This window comes from Nyctereutes procyonoides, unplaced genomic scaffold (genome assembly GCF_905146905.1).
Source record: "Nyctereutes procyonoides isolate TBG_1078 unplaced genomic scaffold, NYPRO_anot_genome, whole genome shotgun sequence".
In the NCBI taxonomy this organism is placed as follows: domain Eukaryota; kingdom Metazoa; phylum Chordata; class Mammalia; order Carnivora; family Canidae; genus Nyctereutes; species Nyctereutes procyonoides.
In genome coordinates, this window is record NW_026575147.1 from 19590022 (window position 1) to 19612224 (window position 22203).

At 41.2% G+C, this 22203-nt stretch overlaps 1 protein-coding gene across 1 annotated transcript; it reads right to left on the reverse strand.

Annotated features, from left to right (window-relative positions):
• Window positions 1–4196: 4196 nt before the first annotated feature.
• Window positions 4197–21053, reverse strand: ANP32E (acidic nuclear phosphoprotein 32 family member E). Its single transcript, XM_055312723.1, has 7 exons — window positions 20652–21053; window positions 17850–17999; window positions 16967–17089; window positions 16080–16245; window positions 14400–14575; window positions 8101–8155; window positions 4197–6714 (listed from the first exon to the last, which is right to left on the reverse strand). Exons 1-7 carry the CDS (start codon window positions 20703–20705, stop codon window positions 6644–6646), a joined length of 795 nt encoding a protein of 264 aa, XP_055168698.1. The 5' UTR covers window positions 20706–21053; the 3' UTR covers window positions 4197–6643.
• Window positions 21054–22203: the final 1150 nt, after the last annotated feature.

Sequence of the window (22203 nt, forward strand, 5' to 3'; positions counted from 1 at the left end):
GCAGAACAATTCGGGTAGCCCCGGTTCGACCAGGGAGGCCTGACTTCTTTTTAATCTCCCGGCTTCCCGGTTGCGCTGTCGGATCTAAGAAGCTTGTTTTGCGGCACTTTCTGTTCTGCGTCCCGCAGATCACATTAGGGGCACAGTCTGGAGTGATTGGCGCTTTTTTATTTCTTTTTCTCCGTCATTAGAGTGTGTCAGCTCCTTAATTTCAGGGACTGTTGCGCTCTCCCTAAAACGCGCAAATCCAATTTCTACTGCTGGAGACTCCAGAATCCCAGGAGGGTGCCTTGTGGTAAAAATAGTACTCTAAAACAAGAAAAACTGGTTTATCTCTATCTCAGAAATTGAGGGTTGGGGAAATTAAGGTAAAAATTTAAAGAGACAGTGTTCCATAGGACTAGGATAGATAACTTCCCTCAAAATGTACCCTCAGGGGATCCCTGGGTGGCGCAGCAGTTTGGCGCCTGCCTTTGGCCCAGGGCGCGACCTGGAGACCCGGGATCGAATCCCACATCGGGCTCCTGGTGCATGGAGCCTGCTTCTCCCTCTGCCTATGTCTCTGCCCCTCTCTCTTTCTCTGTGACTATCATAAATAAATTTAAAAAAATTTAAAAAAAATGTACCCTCAGGAACGCCTGGGTGGCTCAGTAGTTGAGCATCTGCCTTTGGCTAGTTGTGATCCTGGGGCCCTGGGATCCAGTCCTGCTTCAGGCCCCACACAGGGAGCCTGCTTCTTCCCCTGCTTGTAGGCCTCTCGTGAATAAATAAATACAATTTAAAAAAAAAAAAAGAATCTAAAGTAGTGATGCTGGAATAAGGTGTGGTTGGTAAGCCCCAGAGAAGTGTGACAGGGAACAGTTCTTGGAGAAACTCACTCTTAAGGCTAAAGTCCTTGACGTGAGAGGGAAGTGGAGTAAAAGAAAAATGAATTGAGGCAAAATTGAACCGTTCTAATCCTTCACATGCTGACTGCTACATCTACAGCCCAGGAACCTTGGCAGTGGAGAATGAACGGTGCAAAAGGATCAAATGTCAACTGAGTCACCTAACTCTGGGAAACGAACTAGGGGTGGTGGAGGGGGAGGAGGGCGGGGGGGGGGGTGAATGGGTGACGGGCACTGAGGGGGACACTTGACGGGATGAGCACTGGGTGTTATTCTGTATGTTGGTAAATTGAACACCAATAAAAATTAATTTATTTAAAAAAATAAAAATCTTTAAAAAAAATGTCAACTGAGTCAAAACAATTTTTTAAAAGAAGATATCACTCTCCATATAACCTATTACAGAAAGCTTGCTAAAAGTAAGACCTCTCACCTGGAATCCAAGTCAGAAAATTTCATTCATTTCCTACAAATAATAAATCCTCCACACAGCGGAAATGAATTCCTTCTTAACTCAGAATATTCTCATATGGAATGGGGGTTGGGGGAGGGATAGTTAAAAGTGCTGGACTTGCACTGACTTTTCTGCAGGCGTTGCAGAGTGATTGTAATTGCTGCTTCCCCTTGCAGCTGCTAGTTTTCCCTGGAGCTGCTGTCACTGGGTCTTTAAGTAAGTATAGTCGCTTCAACTGCAGCTCCTTCCATTACCCTTACTGATTCTTCTATCAACTTCAGTCCTCCTCAGTCACAGCTGTCCATAGAAGTGATAGTAAGCTCCCCTGAGCACACTTTGCCAAGAGAAGAGGACTGGAAGAAAATACCTCCACGTAGAGAAACCCAGTAGCCTCAGTGAGCTAATTCTGGGGTGGTGGAATGAGTTTATCCAACTCAAGTGGAGGCACAGATCGTGGCCTTCATCCACAAGGTGGTGCCATCTGAATATTTAATAGAATTACAGAAAATAAGGAAGAGTTTAATGTCAGTTCTTTTTTTAAGATTTTTTTTTCTTAAAGATTTTATTTATTCATTCATGAGAGACACAGAGAGAGAGGCAGAAACACAGGCAGAGAGAGAAGCAAGCTCCATGCAGAGAGCCTGACGGACTCAATCCTGGGTCTCCAGGACCATGCCCTGGGCCGAAGGCAGGCGCCAAACCGCCGGGCCACCTGGGCTGCCCAGTTTTTTTAAAGATTTTTTTAAAAAATTTATTCATGAGACACACAGGGAAGAAACAGAGACATAGGCAGAGGGAGAAGCAGGCTCACCACTGGGAGCCTGATGTGGGACTTGATCCCAGGATCTGGGCTGAAAGCAGATGCTCAACTACTGAGCCATCCAGGTACCCCAGTTTCAGTTACTTCTTAACAGCTGGAATGGGCTTTTTTTCCCCCACCAGTGCTATGTGCCTATTTGATGGCCTGTATCAATACTGACCAGTAATGTGGATGTGCCCATTTTATAAGTAACCAGGTCCAAATGATGCCTGAAGCAAAAATTTGACTATTTGTATTCATAAATTTGAGTAAGTCGTAGTTGCTTCTGATGCTTAATCAGAATTGCTGTTATGGGGTAGCCCTGCTTCAGTCTTACCACACAAAAAGGATTAGATCGTATGAAATAAAACTATTTTACCAGTATATAAAGTCTTTTTAAAGATGCTCCTGGAGATCAACCCACTTTGTAATTTCCATTTTGTGGCATAACCCATTCTCTTTCAAGTTAGGGCTGATCAACAAACTAGCATAAGTAGCTGCCTCAGGCCAAATTACCCAAGCCAGGTTTTCAAATCTTGGGCTGATTAGTACATGAAAAAGGAATGCAGTAGTAGAATGCAATTATTAAGAAACAGCTGCAGAATCTTTGCATCCAGTACTAGGAACATAGAGGAAATTTTCAGCAACTGGGAGAATGTCACATGTTCCAAAGCCTCTCTTTAAAATACAGAAGGAGGGTAGCCCCAGTGGCACAGCGGTTTAGCGCCGCCTGCAGCCCAGGGCGTGATCCTGGAGACCTTGGACTCTGCATGGGGCCTGCTTCTCCCTCTGCCTGTGTCTCTGCCTCTCTCTCTGTCTCTATAAATAAATAAAATCTTTAAAAAAATAAGATAAAATACAGAAGGAATAAACATTACTGAAGTGGTTTGAATCAGTCTCTCACAGAATTGCCTCATTGTTTAGCACTACCAAAAAGACTTTTAGTGTAGTTCCATCATTTTCTTTAACCAAGGGGAAGGAAGAAGGTTTTGAAATTTTAAAGATGTAAAACACACACACAAATACTAATTTTAATAAATAATTTCTGTAATTGAGATATACTTCAATATTTTCCATCTCTCGAGGAGCAAAGTTCTGTAATTAAAATGCCTTTTTGGATCCCTGGGTGGCTCAGCGGTTGAGCATCTGCCTTTGGCTCAGGGCGTGGTCCTGGAGTCCCACATTGGGCTCCCTGCATGGAGTCTGCCTCTCTCTCTCTCTGTTTCTCATGAATAAATAAATAAAATCTTTAAAAAAAAAAAGCCATATAGGAACGCCTGGGTGGCTCGGCAGCTGGGAACCTGCCTTCAGCTCAGGGTGTGTGATCCTGGGTCCTGGTATCGACTCCCACATTGGATTTCCTGTGAAGAGCCGGCTTCTCCCTCTGCCTATGTCTCTGCCTCTCTCATTCTGTCTCTCTCATGAATAAATAAAATCTTTTTTCTAAATGCCTTTTCAATATTACACTGTAAGCAATCACAAAAACATTACTTACTGTATTTGTGCCTTGACTTTGTAAGTTACATTCCAGAGTTATCTGCTCCATACAGGGAACCTGACGTGGGACTCGATCCCAAGTCTCCAGGATCACACCTTGGCCTGAAGGCGGCACTAAACCGCTAAGCCACCAGGGCTGCCCAGTTATTACTTCAAAATACAAAAAGTACTGGCTCAGGGCACCTGGGTGGCTCAGTGGTTGAGCATCTGCCTTTGGCTCAGGTCATGATCCCAGGACCCAGATCCCATATTGGGCTCCCCAAAGGGAGCCCACCTCTTCTCCCTCTATGTCTTTGCCTTTCCTTCTGTGTCTCTCATGAATAAATAAAGTCTTAAGGAAAAAAAAAAAAAAGTACTGGCTCAATTTGCAACTCCAAAAGGAAAATTAAGGGAATCCAGAATTTCTTCTCCTTCTTGGACAAAAGTTAGTAAGGCAGATGATGAGTTAAACTATTAAATTGTAATGCCTACCTCCCAAGCTGTTTCTGTTTTTAAAAAGACCCTCAAAGTCCCCAGTAGTGGTGTTCAAAAAGTGAATGTCATACACTGAAACTAATAATTAACAACAAATCCTCCATTTATTTGAAGCAATTCAATTTCAAAAACTTTAAATTACAGCAGTCACAGAAAAAAAACAGGTTTGAAACAGTCAGAAACAATAAAAATAATCAGGAGTGCTGCATTTTTTTTTTAAACACTGTCATGGCTTTATTCAAAACACAGTTACACAAAAGTATTAACTTCAAAGTTTTTAAAGAAGAGTTTTGAGGAATTTAACACACTATATACATACTGCCATACAAAGAGCATTAAAATAGGACCAAAAACTTCTACAAAATATAAAACCCACCCTTACTTGTTTGCATGAAAATACCACCCACAAAGCTGAATAAGTCTTTGAAAAGTTATTTGGAGGCTCTAAATGTTGTTTTCAAATCAAAGAAATCTAATTCTGATTGCACAATAAGATGATTGATAAGAAAGTCAATATATAGATTTCATTTTAAAAATAAGTATTTTATAGTCTGGCATATACTATGCAATGAGAATTCTTAGGGACTAAAACAGGGTATTTCAACTATTAAAAAAGGAGTAAAATGTTGGCCTTTTGGAGATTTCAATCCCCCCACTAAACCTATTCCACAAGTTTTATTTCAGTCACTTGTGCAACTTTAGTTTACTCACAAATAACTTTGTAATTTTTACTTTAAAACCCCAAGTCATACATCTGAAACTGAAAAATAAATTCTTTACTCAGTAATTGAGATGTGTCCCAGTATAGAAGTATAACTTCAATTAATTTGCTGATGCTAACTTTAAAAAAGCTTACAGATATTCAAAACAAAGGGGAAAACAATTTAGCCAAGTATTAAAAAGCAATTGCCTTGAGCATGGAGCCTCCACAACAAAAAAGGGAGATATACTTGTCTACTCATATTATTATATTTAGTAGCCATGTAAAGAAACACACCCAACCCAAATATTTTTCTATTTTTAATGGACTTCCACTTGGAAACAAATCTTAATTTTAATATTTACTTTCAAATATTTTTCCAACTGCCCAGTATATTCCAATTAAATGCTATATCTGGTAATACCTTAAAATTATAGGAAGAATAATTAAAAGTTCTACTCAGAAAAATTAGAAATATTTTTGAAGTGTGGTATCTAAATCATTTGGGAAGCTAACTTGAAAATTTGACTTGCATGTCTCATTAATTATCGGCAGGCAATTGTTCAGACTTTTGAGGAACATTAATGCTGCTTCTGAAAGCTTCCTCTGCTTTTCCTTCTTTACCCTATTAATACAGTCTGTACATCTTCTCAACCAAGAAAGATTTACAATAAGCAGAATCTATTGCAAATACTGTATTGATAATATTTGTATCTCAGAAAATATTCTATTTCTTTCACTTAGCTTATTTAAAAATGAGACAGTCTGAAAAGGTGGTTAAAGTGTAAAAGACTAAATAAAGTTTTTCCTTGGTAGCCATAAGTTTCCCAACATTTTTGAGATAGAGGGACGGGGACAGCCCCTGTGGCCCAGCGATTTAGCACCGCCTTCAGCCCAGGGCCTGATCCTGGAGACGCAGGACCGAGTCCCATGTCAGGCTCCCTGCATGGAGCCTGCTTGTGTCTCTGCCTCTCTCTCTGTGTGTCTGTCATGAATAAATAAATAAAATCTTTTTAAAAAAGGGGGGGTGAAACAAGAAATGGAAGTCATCATAAAGGAATAGCTGGGAGGAAAATAAAGAATGTGCACTTGAAAACAAAATAAACAACCGTTGATATTTTGTGATCTTCAGCTTGAAAAACAAAGGCTCAGCTGCATGAATCTGAACTTTGTACAACCAATTTTCCTTCAAAAATAAAATATTAGTCACCTGGCTTAAAAGGTTTCAGAAGCCTCCACAAAAGCCATGAACTATATTGTTGAATAGAACCTTTGCTATTTTCCTACTTTCTAAGTTACTGATGTGACAAAAAAGCACCCAAATACCCTTAGCCCTCCCCCAAAAGGTCATTGCCTTCAAGCTAGAGATCTCTGGGTCACCTCTAAAAATATAATCAACTTATCAGTCAAGAGATTATTTTCATTTCATATTCCAGCCGACTGTGATTTCAGTTAACTCATAAATAACTTTAAAACCTTATGAATGAAATGCACCAAACTACGCCTGTGTAAAAGTGATCATGTTTTTAATTATGGGCTAAAAATAACTAATACAGTGAGCTTGAATGAGAAAAATGAAGATTCTAAATAAATTGCTAGAGAATTTCACAATGGGGTCAATGAAAATTTTTTTCTCTACATACAATATGATCATTAACAGACTAGTAAATCTTATTTGGAATGATAAGGCAAAAATAGTAAAACCACACTTTTCCTATAAAAAGTTACAGGTTATCTTCTGTAGGGATCGCTATGGTACATGAAGAAACAAAGAAGATGTGATCACTCTATTGCACACCCAGGAACATTAGGGAATCTGGTCTTAGAATGATCTAGTCATCTTCTTCATCTCCATCATCTTCAGCATCTCGTTTCCTTTTTTCCCCTCGAAGACCTTCTTCTTCTGAAAAAAGAGTGAAAAAAAAAAAAAAACAGTAAAATACTCAATTTTACCAAATGAATATCTGCTAAATTACAAAGTTTTGAATCTATCTTAGTGAAAACTTACTGGCATAAAAAATTATACATTGTTTCCTCTCTGAATTTAACTTCAGTGTACTGAACAGACTTAATAGATTTAGAAATCCATAAACAACGACAGTTTGCTGTGCACCCTTGTGGCCAAATCATGAAGTACAGATCAAGAACCCAGGGGCTTGTCAATAAAAGAGAATCATTAGTAAATTTTTAAATTTATTATGGAAGGCCTAGGTAATGAGTACTAAAAAGCAAATCTGAACAGGATGTAATCTGGAAATAAAACAGCTCTTCTCTTAGATATATGGCTTCACCTTCTTCAAAATGAAAGACCTAAGAAAATAATAAATTAAGCTCAAGGTTCTCTCTTATCTCTGTTCATACCGGTTTTAGAAATAAATGTTAATAAAATCTTTTAAAAAAAAGGGGGGGAATCCCTGGGTGGTTCAGCAGTTTAGCGCCTGCCTTCGGCCCAGGGCATGATCCTGGAGACCCGGGATCAAGTCCCGCATTGGGCTCCTTCCATGGAGCCTGCTTCTCCCTCTGCCTGTGTCTCTGCCCCTCTCTCTCTGTCTCTCTCTGTCTCTCTGTCTCTCTGTCTCTCGTGAGTAAATAAATAAAATCTTTAAAAAAAAAAAAAAGAAAGAAAGAAAGAAATGTTATAGGCTGGGTGGTTTTTTTAAATGAAATTATTAAATGCAAAAAAAAAAATTAAAAAAAAAAAAGGGGGGATCCCTGGGTGGCGCAGCGGTTTGGTGCCTGCCTTTGGCCCAGGGCGCGATCCTGGAGACCCGGGATCGAATCCCACATCGGGCTCCCGGTGCATGGAGCCTGCTTCTCCCTCTGCCTGTGTCTCTGCCTCTCTCTCTCTCTCTCTGTGACTATCGTGGATGAATAAAAAAAAAAAAAATTAAAAAAAAAAGAAATTATTAAATGCCTTGAGAAAATTACTCTTTCAAGAAAGGTTTTACATCTCAGGGTGCCTAAGTGGCTCAGTGGGCTAAGTGTCCAACTCTTGATTTCAGCTCAGGTCATGATCTCAGGGTCTTGAGATCGAGACCCAAATCAGGCTCTACACTGAGCCTGGATCCTGCTTAAGATTCTCTCTCTCCTGCCAACCCCCCATTATCACTCATGCGCTCTTTCTTTCTCTCAAAAAAAAAAAAAAGGTTTTATACCCCTCAAAGTGCTCTATGTTACCAAAATCAAATCAAAGATCAGTAATAATTTGAACTATAAACTCAATCTTTAAAGTATGTGAATAATAGCTATAACTTTAATGTTGGGATTTTTTGCAGATAATGTAACTCACCCTCTTCTTCCTCTTCTTCCCCTTCTTCAACGTAATCATCATCATCTTCTTCATCCTTAAAAACCAAATATTCAGTTTGAGAATAAAAAGCCATGACACATTTTTCACTGTTTGGTAGTTATTCATTCCAACAAGAACAAAAAAACTATAGTTATCCTGTGTTCTAACAACCCCTACCTAACTTACATAGGTCTTCTTTAAGAACCCAACTAAATCTGGTTTATGAAAGTAAGTTATATTTTAGACTGACACTGTTCAAAAAAACTTTCTGCAACAATGGAAATGTTCTGTATCTGTACTGTCCACATGTGGCTACTGAGCACTTAAAATGTGACCAGTACAGGGGTGCCTGGCTGGCTCAGTAGAGCATACAAGTTTTGATCTCAAGGCTGTGAATTGAAGCTCCATGTTGGGTGTAGAGATTACTTAATAAAAAATCTTTAAACAAAATAAAGTAAAAAATGTGATCAGTACAAATGAGGAACTGAATTTTTCATTTTATTTTAACTTAAATAACCAAATGTGCTCAGTGACTACTATAATGGACAGAGTAACTTTAGACAATTTCAAAGAAAAGTTTTCTATTTTATAGAGTAAGCCAGGAATTACCTGAATCCTAGTGCCAACATAGTTATATGCATTGAATAAGTCACTCAATCTCCCTGGACCGTAGTTTTCCAAACAATAAAAGACAGTATTCATCCAGAAGATGTATAAGTTCCTTCTACATCTAAATATCTACACATTGGGACGCCTGGGTGGCACAGTGGTTGGGTGCTTGCCTTCGGCTCAGGTCATGATCGTGGGATCCGGGACTGAGTCCCACATCAGGCTCCTTGTGAGGAGCCTGCTTCTCCCTCTGCCTATATCTCTGCCTCTCTCTCTCTCCGTCTGTGTCTCTCATGAATGAATAAATAAATCTTTTAAGAAAAGAAATAAATTTATTTATTTAAGAAAATAAATAAATACAAATCTACACATCAAAATAGCATCACAAAACTTGATCTACAACTTTTGTGGAAGGAGCTGTTCTAGATAGCTAATATGTAAACATAGCCTTGAAACATCAAAACTTTTTTTTTTTTACTTTAACCAATTGGGATACAAATCTCTAAACTGCACTTTTACCATTTTATGCTAAACCAAACAAACGTTTCTCTTGAATACTCAGTCATAATCATTTGATCATGAACACAAACCTAATTAGTATATGCCGATTCTTTCGGAGCCTATCAATACATGTAGGACAGTTTTCTCCTTTTATTTTATTTTTAAGATTTTATTTATTTATTCATGAGAGACAGAGAGAGAGAGGCAGAGACACAGGCAGAGGGAAAAGCAGGCTCCCTGCAGGGAGCCCGATATGGGACTCAATCCTGGGTCTCCAGGATCACACTCTGGGCCAGAGGGGATAGCACTAAACCGCTGAGCTACTCGGGCTGCCCTAGTTTTCTCCTTTTAAAAATGACCCTGGCCTCTTCTTTGAATTGTATCTTTTCCTAGTTTTCATGCCTTCTCTTTTGTAGTAAGTTACCACTTGAATTTTAATCTGCTTTGGATTCAGAAAATAGATCGACAAGCTTATTATATTGAATATAGAAAATAGGTTTAGAATAACAGCTCCTGGAAAGAAAATGTGTTTTGTTACTATATTTTGGCTACTCAGGGGCCTTTTACACTTACTGCCATGTTCCAAACAGTTGAGTTCTACATGTGCTTGGGGGAAAAAAGGGGGGGAACCAATCTAGGGTTTCCCTTCCAACCCCACAAAAGCAGTATGCTCCTTAAAATACTTTAATAGGCAAATGTCAAGAATTGCTGGGTTGTTAGGGGAAAACTTGGACAACTCATCCTTTTTACAGTATCCACAGCCCCATTTGTATCTAGAAATACTAAACGGGATGCCTGGGTGGCTCAGTGGTTGAGCATCTGCCTTTGGCTCAGGGAATGATTCTAGAGTCCTGGGATCTAGTTCCACATCAGGCTCCCTGCATGGAGCCTGCTTCTCCCTCTTCCTGTGTCTCTGCCTCTCTCTCTCTCTCTTTCTCTCTGAATAAATAAAATCTTAAAAAAAAAAGGATAAAAAAATAGAAATACTAAACAGAACCTAATTTCCTACCACGTAGCGAGAATCCTGAGAAACTCAATTGCACAACACTTCTATCAGAAATCAATCTTAGGGCAGCCCGGGGGGCTCAGCAGTTTAAGCGACGCCTTCAGCCCAGGGCCTGATCCTGGAGACCAAGGATCAAGTCCCACATCAGGCTCCCTGCATGGAGCCTGCTTCTCCCTCTGCCTGTGTCTCTGCCTCTCTCTCTCTCTCTCTCTCTCTCTCTGTCTCTCATGAATGAATGAATGAATGAATGAATGAATGAATGAATGAATGAATGAATAAATCTCTCTGGAAAAAAAAAAGAAATCAATCTTATACAATCAGTTCAAACACTGAAAAGCATTCTATACCAGGACATCATCAAGATATAAGGAGCGGGGCAGCCCCGGTGGCTCAGCGGTTTAGGGCCGCCTTAGGCCCAGGGCGTGATCCTGGAGACCCAGGATCGAGTCCCACGTTGGGCTTCCTGCATGGACCTTGCTTCTCCCTCCGCCTGTGTCTCTGCCTCTGTGTGTGTGTGTGTGTGTGTGTGTGTGTGTGTCTCATGAGTAAATAAATAAAACCTTAAAAAAAATACAAGGAGGGATAAAAAAGTAAAAATAAAAACATAAAAAGATACAAGGAGGAAAAGGAATATATGGGGTAGGCCAATAATATAAAAAGGAACCACAATAAGGGTACAACAGGTGGCTCAGTTAGTTTAGTGTCTGTCTTCAGCTTGAGTTATGATCCCAGGGTTTTAGGATCAAACCCCACATCAGGCTCCCTCTCCCTCTCCCACTGCTTGTGCTCTCTCTCTCTTTCTATTTTATATATATATATATATATATATATATATATATATATATATATATATATATATATATTTTTTTTTTTTTTTTAAATAAGAAGGAACATGGGGAGGCCTGGGTGGCTCAGTTGAGCATTTGCCTTTGGCTCAGGGTGTGATCCTGGGGTCCTGGGATCGAGTCCTGCATTGGGCTCCCCAGAGGAAGCCTACTTCTCCACTTCTCCCTCTGCCTACATCTCTGCCTTTCTGTGTGTCTCTCATTCTCAAAAGCTAATTGCTTCTCCAGATTTATAAACAAAATATGGGGACACTTGGGTGGCTTAGTGGTTGAGCGTCTGCCTTTGACCCAGGGTGTGATCTCAGAGTCCTGGGATCGAGTCCCATACCAAGCTCCATCCATGGAGCCTGCTCCTTCCTCTGCCTATGTCTCTGCTTCTCTCACTCTCTCTGTGTCTCTCATGAATAAATGAATAAAATCTTTAAAAATATATATATATGGTTACATTAACTGATTCACATTTTTAAGCCTTTTTTTAAAATTGAAATATAGTTGACACACAATGTCACCTTAGTTTCAGGTGTACAACAGGGTGACTCAACAAGTCTTTACCTTAAGCTATGCTCACCGCCAAGTATAGCCATCATCTAAGCCTTTACTTTTCAATATCATTTTAGATAATATCCCTCAATAAAAACTCTGCTTTCACCAAAGGCTTATTCAGTAGAAACTATGGTCTCTTCCTAACTAATGGGAAATGACATGTTTCCTCACTATACTATGTATAGTACAGGAGCACCACTATTTCCAATTCTTCTAAAGCCTCCACCCCCATTTTTAATGAAGTATACTACACAAACATAAAGTCCATCTTTGTACATATTAATTCCTTACCTCTGAAGTGTAACTGAAATAAAAAGAATACTCAAACCAAAAATAGCTAATCAAATCCCATTTCTATCTCCTTCTACTTTCTTTTTTGAATCTTGATAGTCTCAGAAGCTTCTACTGACTCTCACCTTCTAAAAATAAGGTTACAACACAACTAATTAAAAATATTAAAAACAGGGAGCCCCAGTGGCCCAGTGGTTTAGAGCCACCTTCGGGCCTGGGGTATGGTCCTGGAGACCTGGGATGGAGTCCCACGTCAGGCTCCCTGCATGGAGCCTGCTTCTCCCTGTCTGTGTCTCTGCCCCGCCCCCCCCTCTGTGTGTGTGTGTGTGTGTGTGTGTGTGTGTCTCCCATGAATGAATAAATAAAATCTTAAAAAAAAATAAAAAAATAAAATAAAATGTATCAGAGAAAAATTATCACTGATCAGGGATATTATCTAACCAATGTAAAAGTCCTTAGGAGAACAAATAAGAATACTAATAATTTATAGTCTAAATAAGAGATATATTTTTTTTCGGTTTTATTTATTTATTCATAGAGACACAGAGAGAGAGAGGCAGAGACACAGGCAGAGGGAGAAGCAGGCTCCATGCAGGGAGCCCGACGCAGGACTCGATCCCGGTTCTCCAGGATCACACCCTGGGCTGCAGGCAGTACCAAACCACTGTACCACCGGGGCTGCCCTAAGTAAGAGATATTTTTAATAAAAAAAACTCTGAATTATGCAAACAAACTCAGTAATTTAAAAACATTAGGAGGAGGGATCCCTGGGTGGCGCAGCGGTTTAGCGCCTGCCTTTGGCCCAGGGCGTGATCCTGGAGACCCGGGACCGAATCCCACGTCGGGCTCCCTGCATGGAGCCTGCTTCTCCCTCTGCCTGTGTCTCTGCCTCTCTCTCTCTCTGTGTGTGACTATCATAAATAAATAAAAATTAAAAAAAAAACATTAGGAGGAAATAGTAATTCCCAGGGGCAAAAGATCATTTATTCAAGTCAACTGACACTTCCTGTGAGCTTACTATGTCCCTGTTAATGTACTAGACACTGAGATATAAAGACAGATGACCCTCCCTTTATGGAACTCGCCATCTAATAGAAAGTAGCCAAGTAAACAAGTTTTTACAAAAGTATCTATGAGCAAGAGAAGACTAACCAAGATTCAAAGGTAACAAAGGGGGATGCCTGGATGGCTCAGCAGTTGAGCATCTGCCTTCGACTCAGGTCCTGATCCTGGAATCCGGGATCGAGTCCCACACTGGGCTCCTTGCAGAGAACCTGCTTCTCCCTCTGCCTATATCTCTGCCTCTCTCTCTCTCTCTCTCTCTCTCTCTCTCTCTCTCTCTGTTTTTCTCATAAATAAATAAAATCTTTAAAAAAAAAAAAAGGTAACGAAGGTAGTGAGTATAAAAAATTATAGAAAGTTTCAATAATGAGACAACTCCAGAACTGAGTCATGATTTGGATGGTAGTCATACAAGTATACAGATAAGTAAAATGTGAACTTGTACATAAAATCAGTGCACTTTACAGGCTTTAACTATATTTATGTTTACCTCAGTTAAAAAAAAAGCATTCATCAGAGAGCATGAGTAGCAAGTCATTTCAGATTAAGAGTAAACAATGAAACAGAAAGGCAAGAAACAGCTTAGTGTGACGATTTAATTTAAAATGGAGGGAGAAGAGGCTAGAGAGGCAAACAGGGACTAGATAGTGATTGGTCTTGTATATATCTTGGTGGCAACAGGGAAACATTAAATTGTTTCAAGCAGGGCAGTGATATGATCATATTTGCATTCAGACTAAGCAAGCAAGCACAGACTGTGAAGGATACACCTAAGTGGTGACACTGTATTCAAGAAGCCATTTGGAAAACTACAACAAAACCATAAACAAAAAATAATTAGAGGGAAAGGAAAGTGTTGCTGAGTGCCTATGATGTGCCATGGACTAGATAATTTACCTATATTCTCGTTAAGCCCTGAAAAGAGCCTAAGAGGTTGATATTATTTTCAGTTCTATAAATGCAGAAGCTGAAGCTCAGAAACTTTTGTAAAATGTTTCCATGAACCCTGCTGCTCTGGGCAGAATGGATTTACAAGATACCTAGGCGGTAAAACCATAGGTGCTTATGATGATCTGTATACAGGTTTTTTTTTAATATTTTATTTATTTATTCATGAGAGACACACAGAGAGAGAGGCAGAGACACAGGCAGAGGGAGAAGTAGGGAGCCTGACGAAGGGAGCCCGACGTGGGACTCGATCCCAGGTCTCCAGGATCACACCCTGGGCTGAAGGCGGCGCTAAACCGCCTGGGCTCAGTAGCCACCCAGGCTGCCCTAGATACAGTTTGAGCCAGGGGACAGTAGGAAAAATGACAGATAGACACGCTCAGACCTGCAAGTTAGTAACAATTTTCAAATTTCTCCACAACTGAACTATTTATAGACCTTGGCTTTATGCCTAAATAATTACTTTATTTAGTAATAAAGAAATGCCTATTCACCTGGATTTCTTCTTTCATTAAATATGAGAGGCCCACTTCCTCTTCTCCCTCTCCCAATTCCGAGCCCGCTTCATCCTCATCCTCATCCTCATCCTCCTCTTCTTCCTCCTCTTCTTCTTCATATTCTTCAGGTGGACCAGCTTCATCTTCTTCCTCTTCATCATCTTCATCTCCATCTTTAAAAATATTTTAAAAGATGAGTGAGTGGCTGAGCAAATGTTTCTTGCTAGTACTTTAAGCCTATCTGCCCTTGCCCCAATCACTTCCAACTCTAAAGCCAATGGGAAGGTGGAAACTATCTCAGGGATATTTTCTTTTTTTAAGATTTTCCTTTTACAGGGGGTGCCTGGGTGGCTCAGACGGTTAAGTGTCCAACTCTTGATTTCAGTTCAGGTCATGGTCTCAGGCTCTGCCCTCAAGTAAGGAGGTTTGCTTGACTCTCTCCCTCTGCCCCTCTCCCCACTTGTTCACCTGTGTGCACTCGCTCGCTCTCTCTCTAAATAAATAAATAAATCTTAAAAAAAAAAAGATTTCCCTTTCACAACATCCATATTCACTATTCGAGAACTATGGTTTCTAAATACTGAAATATTTCCAACGTACAGATTTTCATTAAAATATTACATGCACTAAAGTTTGTTTTACCTTATGGACATCTCGAAACCCACTTCTCTATCATTCTATCATTTTCTAACATTGTCCATCAGATTTCTTTTTACAGTAAAAATGATTTTCAACCAAGAGTAATGTCTCCCATTACAAACAACAGCCATTCCATCATCTGATCTGTTAGTCACCCACTTATCCAATCATATATATTCACTACCTAATTCTAGAACGTTTCCATCACCTCCCCTCCCCCTCTCAAAAAAAACCCAGTCATTAACAGTCACTCCCCATTCTCCTCTCACCCAGCCCTGGCAACCATTATCCTACTTTCTGTTTCTATGCATTTGCCTATTCTGGACATTTCATACAAATGGAGTCATACAAAATGTGGCCTTTTGTGTCTGGCTTCTTTTACTTCATAGAATGATTTCAATGCAAGAGCATGTATCAGTGCTTCATTCATTCTTATGACTGAATCAATAATGTTTCATTGTATGGATATATCACATTTTGTTTCTCCATCAGTCGATAGGCCATTTGGGTTGTTTCTATTTCTTGACTATTATGGATAACACTACAAGAAATGATTCCTTTAAAAAAAAAAGTACTATTTTAAAAGTTGCCACTTTTACTAGGTGGTCGTTAAAAAAGCTCATACATATACAAAATTTCAGAGCTTGAGGGCACCCCGGTGGCTCAGTCGGTTGGGCATCCGCCTTCAGCTCTGATCATGATCCTGAGGTCCTGGGATTGAGCCGCACTTGGGATTCCCAGCTCAATGGGGAGCCTGCTTCTCCCTCTCCCTCTGCCGCTTCCTCTGCTTGTACTCTCTCTTGTTCTCTCTCTCAAATAAAATCCTTTAAAAAAAAATTTCACATAGCTTGATAGCATAATAATCATTAAATTCCCCAAAGCTATCAGCAATCTAAAATAAGAAATACAGGATTAGGGCTGTGGGTTTTGTAATTTTTGTTTTACTTTTTTTTTTTTTTAATCACCTAAATATCCAGGCCCAATCTAACTTGCCTGGCTAGGCTGGAGCCTGTATTTATAAGCATTAAGAATGATTACCCTCATCATCCTCCTCTTCTGAATCTGGTGCTTCGTTATCCTCCTGATCAAATCCATCTAAGTACGTGATTTGCTGCAGCAGTTCGAAGATACTTTCTCTGTAATCTTCCAGGTTTGTGATCTCACAGTTAAACAAGTCAAGACTTTTCAAATTTTTAAGATTTTGCTGGAAAAGTAAAAAGTTAAAGCTTACATTTCAAGATTTTAAATATTATGTTATTTCTTTTTATTTCATGGACCTGAAAACATATATTAAAAGAATGATTTTTGGATTTTTCAAATTTTATAAAGAAGGGTTATCGTATCAATTCTCTTTATGAGGACCTGCATGTAAACTCCACAAGAATAAGAAGTTTATTTTGTTCACCACTGTATTTCCAACACCTGGCTTAGAGTCATCCTGTAGTAGCCACTCAATATATTTTGTTGACCATATATGTCCATAAATAGGCAACAATAATAATGTGGTTAGCTTAAACCCAGTCAAGCTTATTGTCAACAATTTCAACCTCCTGCCAAGCTTTTTTAAAATCAGAACAACAATTTTCTGAGTTTCACTTCATCTCACTCCAGGAAACAAAGAAGCAAATAATAAAATAAAATAAAATTAAATCAAGAAAGAAGGAAAAAGAACATAATTTAAGAAAATACTGGGAAGTTTAAAACCAGATATTCAACTCTTGAGGTTATTAATAAAATAAATTTCTCAGAGATTTAAAAATTTATCTGAATGGTTTACTCTAAAAGAAGAGAAGGCAGATCCTTTTAAAAACATATAAGAAATTCAGAAGTTTCAAAGAGTGAAATATAAATCAGTGAAGATAAAAACACTAGCAAATCTCAGAAAATCAACCAAAAAAGAGCAAGTCCAGAGACTTTCCACTCACCAGAGCTTCTACTGTACTGAGATCTTTGATTTTATTTCCACTCAGATTGAGGTAAGTAAGATTTGGACATTTCTCTGCCAGGACTTCCAAACCACCAGAAATTATATTGTCACTAAGTTCCAACTATATATTCAACATGGAGAAAAAACAAACAATGGTGAAGGCTTAGGGCAGATCGGATTATTTTTTAAGTTTTTTATTTATTTAAGTAATCTCTACACTTTATATGAGCTCAAACCCAATGCCAAGATCAAGAGTCACACATTCTTCCAACTGAGCCAGCCAGGCGCCCCCAGATTTTTAAAATATATCAATTTGAAGAAGAAATGTTACAAATTATTAGTTTCCAAATTCCTACCTATAATCACCAAATAATGTATTGGAACCCCTATATAATAAGCTTCTACCCCAAATTTGGTTCCAATTGGGTTATAGGTAGCTTTTATGTTTCAGAGAAAAACATTTAGTAGATATTAAATCCAAATTCATGGGGCACCTGGGTGGCTCAGTGGTTGAGCATCTGCCTTCAGCTCAGGTTGTAATCCCGGGGTCCTGGGATCCAGTCCCAAATCAGGCTCCTCACGGGGAGCCTGCTTCTCCCTCTGCCTGTGTCTCTGCCTCTCTCTGTCTCTCATGAATAAATAATTTAAAAATAAATAAATAAATCCACATTCATGTCATAAAGCAATTTCACTATTATGTTTAAATTTTTAAAAGCAGTATTAGAGCTGATTCTAAAATCCTGCATAACCCATTCTCTTATCTCTAGAAATTCAGAAACTTCTAATTAGAAGGCAGAATGGTTGTTTCATTTGGCCAAAACCTAGACATGTTAGCCCTTGGCATCAAAATTATGATGATTTCACACTTAATACCAACTTACCTTTCGAAGTTTATTTAAGCTGGGCAGTCGGGCCAGTGAACTTAGTTCCACATTAGCCATACTCAGAAACTCTAGTTTTTTAAAAGTATCATTCAGGCCTTCAATTTCCCCATTGACACACAGGCAATTATCAAGGACTAACTCTGTCACCTGTAAGATAGAAAATGAATGATTCTTTACGTTGCAGTCTGTTTAGCAAAAGACTTGGGTCAAGACAACTGGCAATGTGAATATTAAAACCACTAATTCCCTTACACAGATCCCTTCCATTCACTCCTCCCTAACCAAAAACTGAAATACAATCTAAAGTCATCATTATAAGTTAATCTTTTAAATTTAAACTTAGACCAAAAGTTCAATGCCTGCTCATAACACTGATGCATAAAAAATAAAACTTCGAAAAAGGTCCCATGTGAAACTTACTTCTGCCCCTAATAAGGATTCACAACATCAAGGCATGTATTTATGCAGTGAAGGGCTGCAGAAGCTACTGGGATATGATTCAAGTGAGCTGCCCCAAAACAGCAGGGAGAAGAAAGGAAACTATTTTATTCACATTTCAAGTTTAAACCCCCTTATCTTTGCTTGATAAATGCCACCACAACTCAAAAATACTTTTGTTACCCTTCACGAAGAAATGCTCGAAAGCTCATTCTGAGAAAGCTGGCTTTCAGAGGTATTTGTTCTTAATAGCAGGGCCTAACAATGTCACTCAGGACAATACATCATTGACAAAATGTTATTTCTCTGTAACACTCTGGTAGCATTTTTGTAGACTTCTCCTCATTGGGGGGGGTGGGCAGCATCCTCCTATCAGGTCAAACAACAAAACTTGCTGGTGTGGACCTAAGAGGACTTAATCTTAAGGGGGAGACAGGAGACCCTGGATATCTACTCCCAGTGCAAAAAAATATGTTTGAGGATTTTGAGAGCTAAAAATTAACAAGGAGAAATGCCCCCTTCTCTATTTCAATATGACTTTGACATAATTATTTTACAGACCAGAGAAGGACTATGATCTGTTTAGAGTTAAGGAAGCCAAGGTCCAGAGGGTAAGAATGACTTGGCTACCGTCACACAGTATAACAGAGCTATGCTTCCACTCTAAATCTTCTGACTCCTAGTCCAGCTGAGCGGAGGAGAGAGAGGGCCACTAGATTTGGTGTCAGAAAACCAGTTCTTCCACATGAGTAAATAATTTCACTGCCCTGGGACTCCATTTACTAATTTGGATTCTAGAACAATACAATCTACCTTACAAGTCTGTCCGAAGTAGAAAGGTAAATAACAAACACAAAAAGCGTTCTGTAAACTGTAAAGAGCTATACAAATAGAAGAGACCGTTATTACACCACAGGGGAGGAAGGGGAGGCTGCAAAAAGACAACGTCTGGCACTCCCCAAAATTGTAAAGGAAATTACTACGGGTAGGGTAGGTAAACGGAAGGGGGCATGCGGGGCAGCAAATTCACTTTTCCAAACCCCAGACACACAAAAGTATTGTACGTGTGTGCTTCTGAAGGGCAGCGTTTGATCTTGTTTGTTTTCCTGAAGCCCCCAAAGAGTAGGCCCTAGAAAACTCCCAGCTCTCTCTGGGATGATAGCAGCACTGTTTCCTCCTCCCTGCCCTTTGCCAATTCCAGGGAAACGAAGGCTTAAAAAAATAAATAAGGGCATGAAGACCTCGGGTGCCCAGTCCGCCGCACATCCCAGCAGCAGACCCGCTCGCCTCCAGCACTGAGGTGCACAGCACCGCCCCACCCCTGCGAAAACAGCCCGATCCCTGCTATTCCGCTCCCAGTGTTTGTTTCAGGGGCCGCAGTCACCGAGACCCTCGCCGCGCTCGCCGCCCGCCGCCCCGACCCGCGGGAAAACGCACGCGGGGCGGGGGCTCCGCCGGGGAAGCGGGGTCGCCTGGCCTCGGGCGGGGAGGGCTGGGCCAGCCCGGGAGGCGCCCTCGACCGGGAGGCGGAAACGCCTGGTCCGACCCCCCAGAAGTTGACCGCTACCAGCCTCACGTGGCCCCTCCCAGCCCCGTCTCTTTAACTAAGGCGACAGCGGCAGGAGCGCATCATTTCGCTTCGCCGAATCCATCTTTAAAGCACAGAACTACTACGACCCATGTGTTGAGTTTTGTGACACCTCCTCCTCCCGGGCTCCAATTCGGAGTTGCGGCCGCGACGACGTGACACGCCGAATACCGTCCCAGCGCGGGGGGGACCAAGAGGATTCCGCCCCGCGCGCCCTGCCCGCCTCGGTCCCAGGACTCGGAGGCCGCGGGGGCGCCGACCGCCGACCTCATCCTCCGCAGGGGACCCCGGCCGGCGCGCCGGACACCCGGGGCCTCGAGACCAGGGCACACCCCCCGCCCCTAAGAAGAAAGGAGGAGTTGGCAGCATCGCAGAAAAGTTGGACTAACTTCTCAGGCGACGACGGCTGCGGCAGGGGCGAGTGGGACTGGGGGTCGCACCCACGCCGCCTGCCCCAGAGCAGGATGGAACCAAAGAGCGGCCCCCCAGCACCCGCGTCCCGCCCCTCCAGGCCGGGACTCCGACTCGAGGACAACCTGCGGAGGCTAAGCCCCCAGGCACACACAAAAACGCCCCTAGAAACTTCAAACCCTTCGCCATTTTAAATAGAAGATTTTAATGATTTTACACTTAAAATTAAATATTCCCCACTAACCCTAACCCGAGTCGGGGGTTCATTCATGGCCCCTCCCCGCACAGCCACCGGGACCCCCAGAACCCGACCCTCCGAATCCAGGTCTGGCGGGGAAGGGGAGGGGGCTGAGTCATCTCACCTCCTCCGGGGCTCTGTTCCTTAACTCCAGGTTAATCCTCTTCTTCATCTCCATGTCCTCCTCCTGCTCGGCTGCTACTACTCCTTCCCTGACCCTTTCCTGCCTTTCCCACTACCCCCAACCCTTAAATTGTAAAAGATCTGGAAATGAATGAAAAGAAAAGCAAATATAAACGCCCACTACCTCCAGATAGGTGTGGGGGAGAAAGAAGAGAATAGCAAATGGAGTCCAAGGAGTTGGGACTCTTAAGTCGGCCGCCCCCACCTCCTCGTCCACACACTCGCGCGCACTCACACGCACGCACAAACACGCACACACACGCGCGCGCGCGCGCACACACACACGCACGCCACAGTTCCTTCCCCTTCAATGGCTGCTCGTTGACTGAGCCTCCATGACACGGCACCGCCAACCCCCTGGCCTACACTCCGCCCCCTCCCTAATGTACTGGTTCCTTCTCCAGCATCGCGCTATCTCATTGGGTTGCATGAATGTCCGTCAGCCTGCAAGGTGGGCCTGAACCCGGGGCGCCATGCCTATTGGCTACGACCGAGCGCGCAGTTAACTCCGATAGGTCAGGGAGGGTGTTCGTCCTGGGGAAAGGATTTTGAATCCCAGTAGCCCCCCTCCTTTTCTTTGTGTGATTGGCGCGCTTTCCCCAGGCGTTCGGAAGGTTTTGATGCCTGCTGGATTTGCTTTTTATGTTTTGTTTTTAGTGTGAGAGGGAGGGAGAAAGCATCCTTCTTCTGTGTCCAGGTCGCAGGACTGATCATTTGGCACACAGCATGCACCGGTTCTTGGCAGTTTTAAAGCACCTTGTGGCCGAGATGCACAGCAACGTGCACATGATTTAAACGTGCACAGGAGCTTTCCTGGCCCTGCCCTGCTGGGGACAGGCTTCTGCTGCAGAACCAGAGCCGAGATAAAAATAGTATTTTAATTTGCAACATGAAGGACTCAACACTTTTGAAAACAGTTGGGTGAAGTGTATAAGTTAGGCACCTTTAAACAAAACTACCCTGGAGGATTTGTTACTGAGGTAATTGTTGCTGTAATAAACACTAAGACATTGGAGGAAAAACAGTGCTGGACTAATGAAAATCAAACATCAATTCGCATAGAATTGGTACTGAAATGCCTCTCCTTTCTAATTTCCCTTTGGTTGGTTTCCATGGATATTTGTAGGTTAAACGTGCTTTTAAAGGACTATGAATGTGGGGATACAAAAGAGTGAGATAAGAATTTTTTTAAATTTTGTCTTGAGAGTCTAACTTCTTAGTTCTTGCTTAAATTTGTCCTTTTCATTCCCTTACACCATTCTCAAGATAAATACCAAAAAAAAAATTTTTTTTTTCGAGAAGAAAGTGAGTGAATTAGTCCAAACCTCAGAGTGGAGTGCTTGTTTACTATTTTTTCAGTTTCTCGGGTTAGAGACTAGGGTTTCAAACAGACTCCCCACTCACCACTTTACCACCGCGCCCCTCCTCCTCCCACATAGACACACAATTCTTCAATTAGGCTTACATTTAAAATGTAAACACTTCGTAGTTAG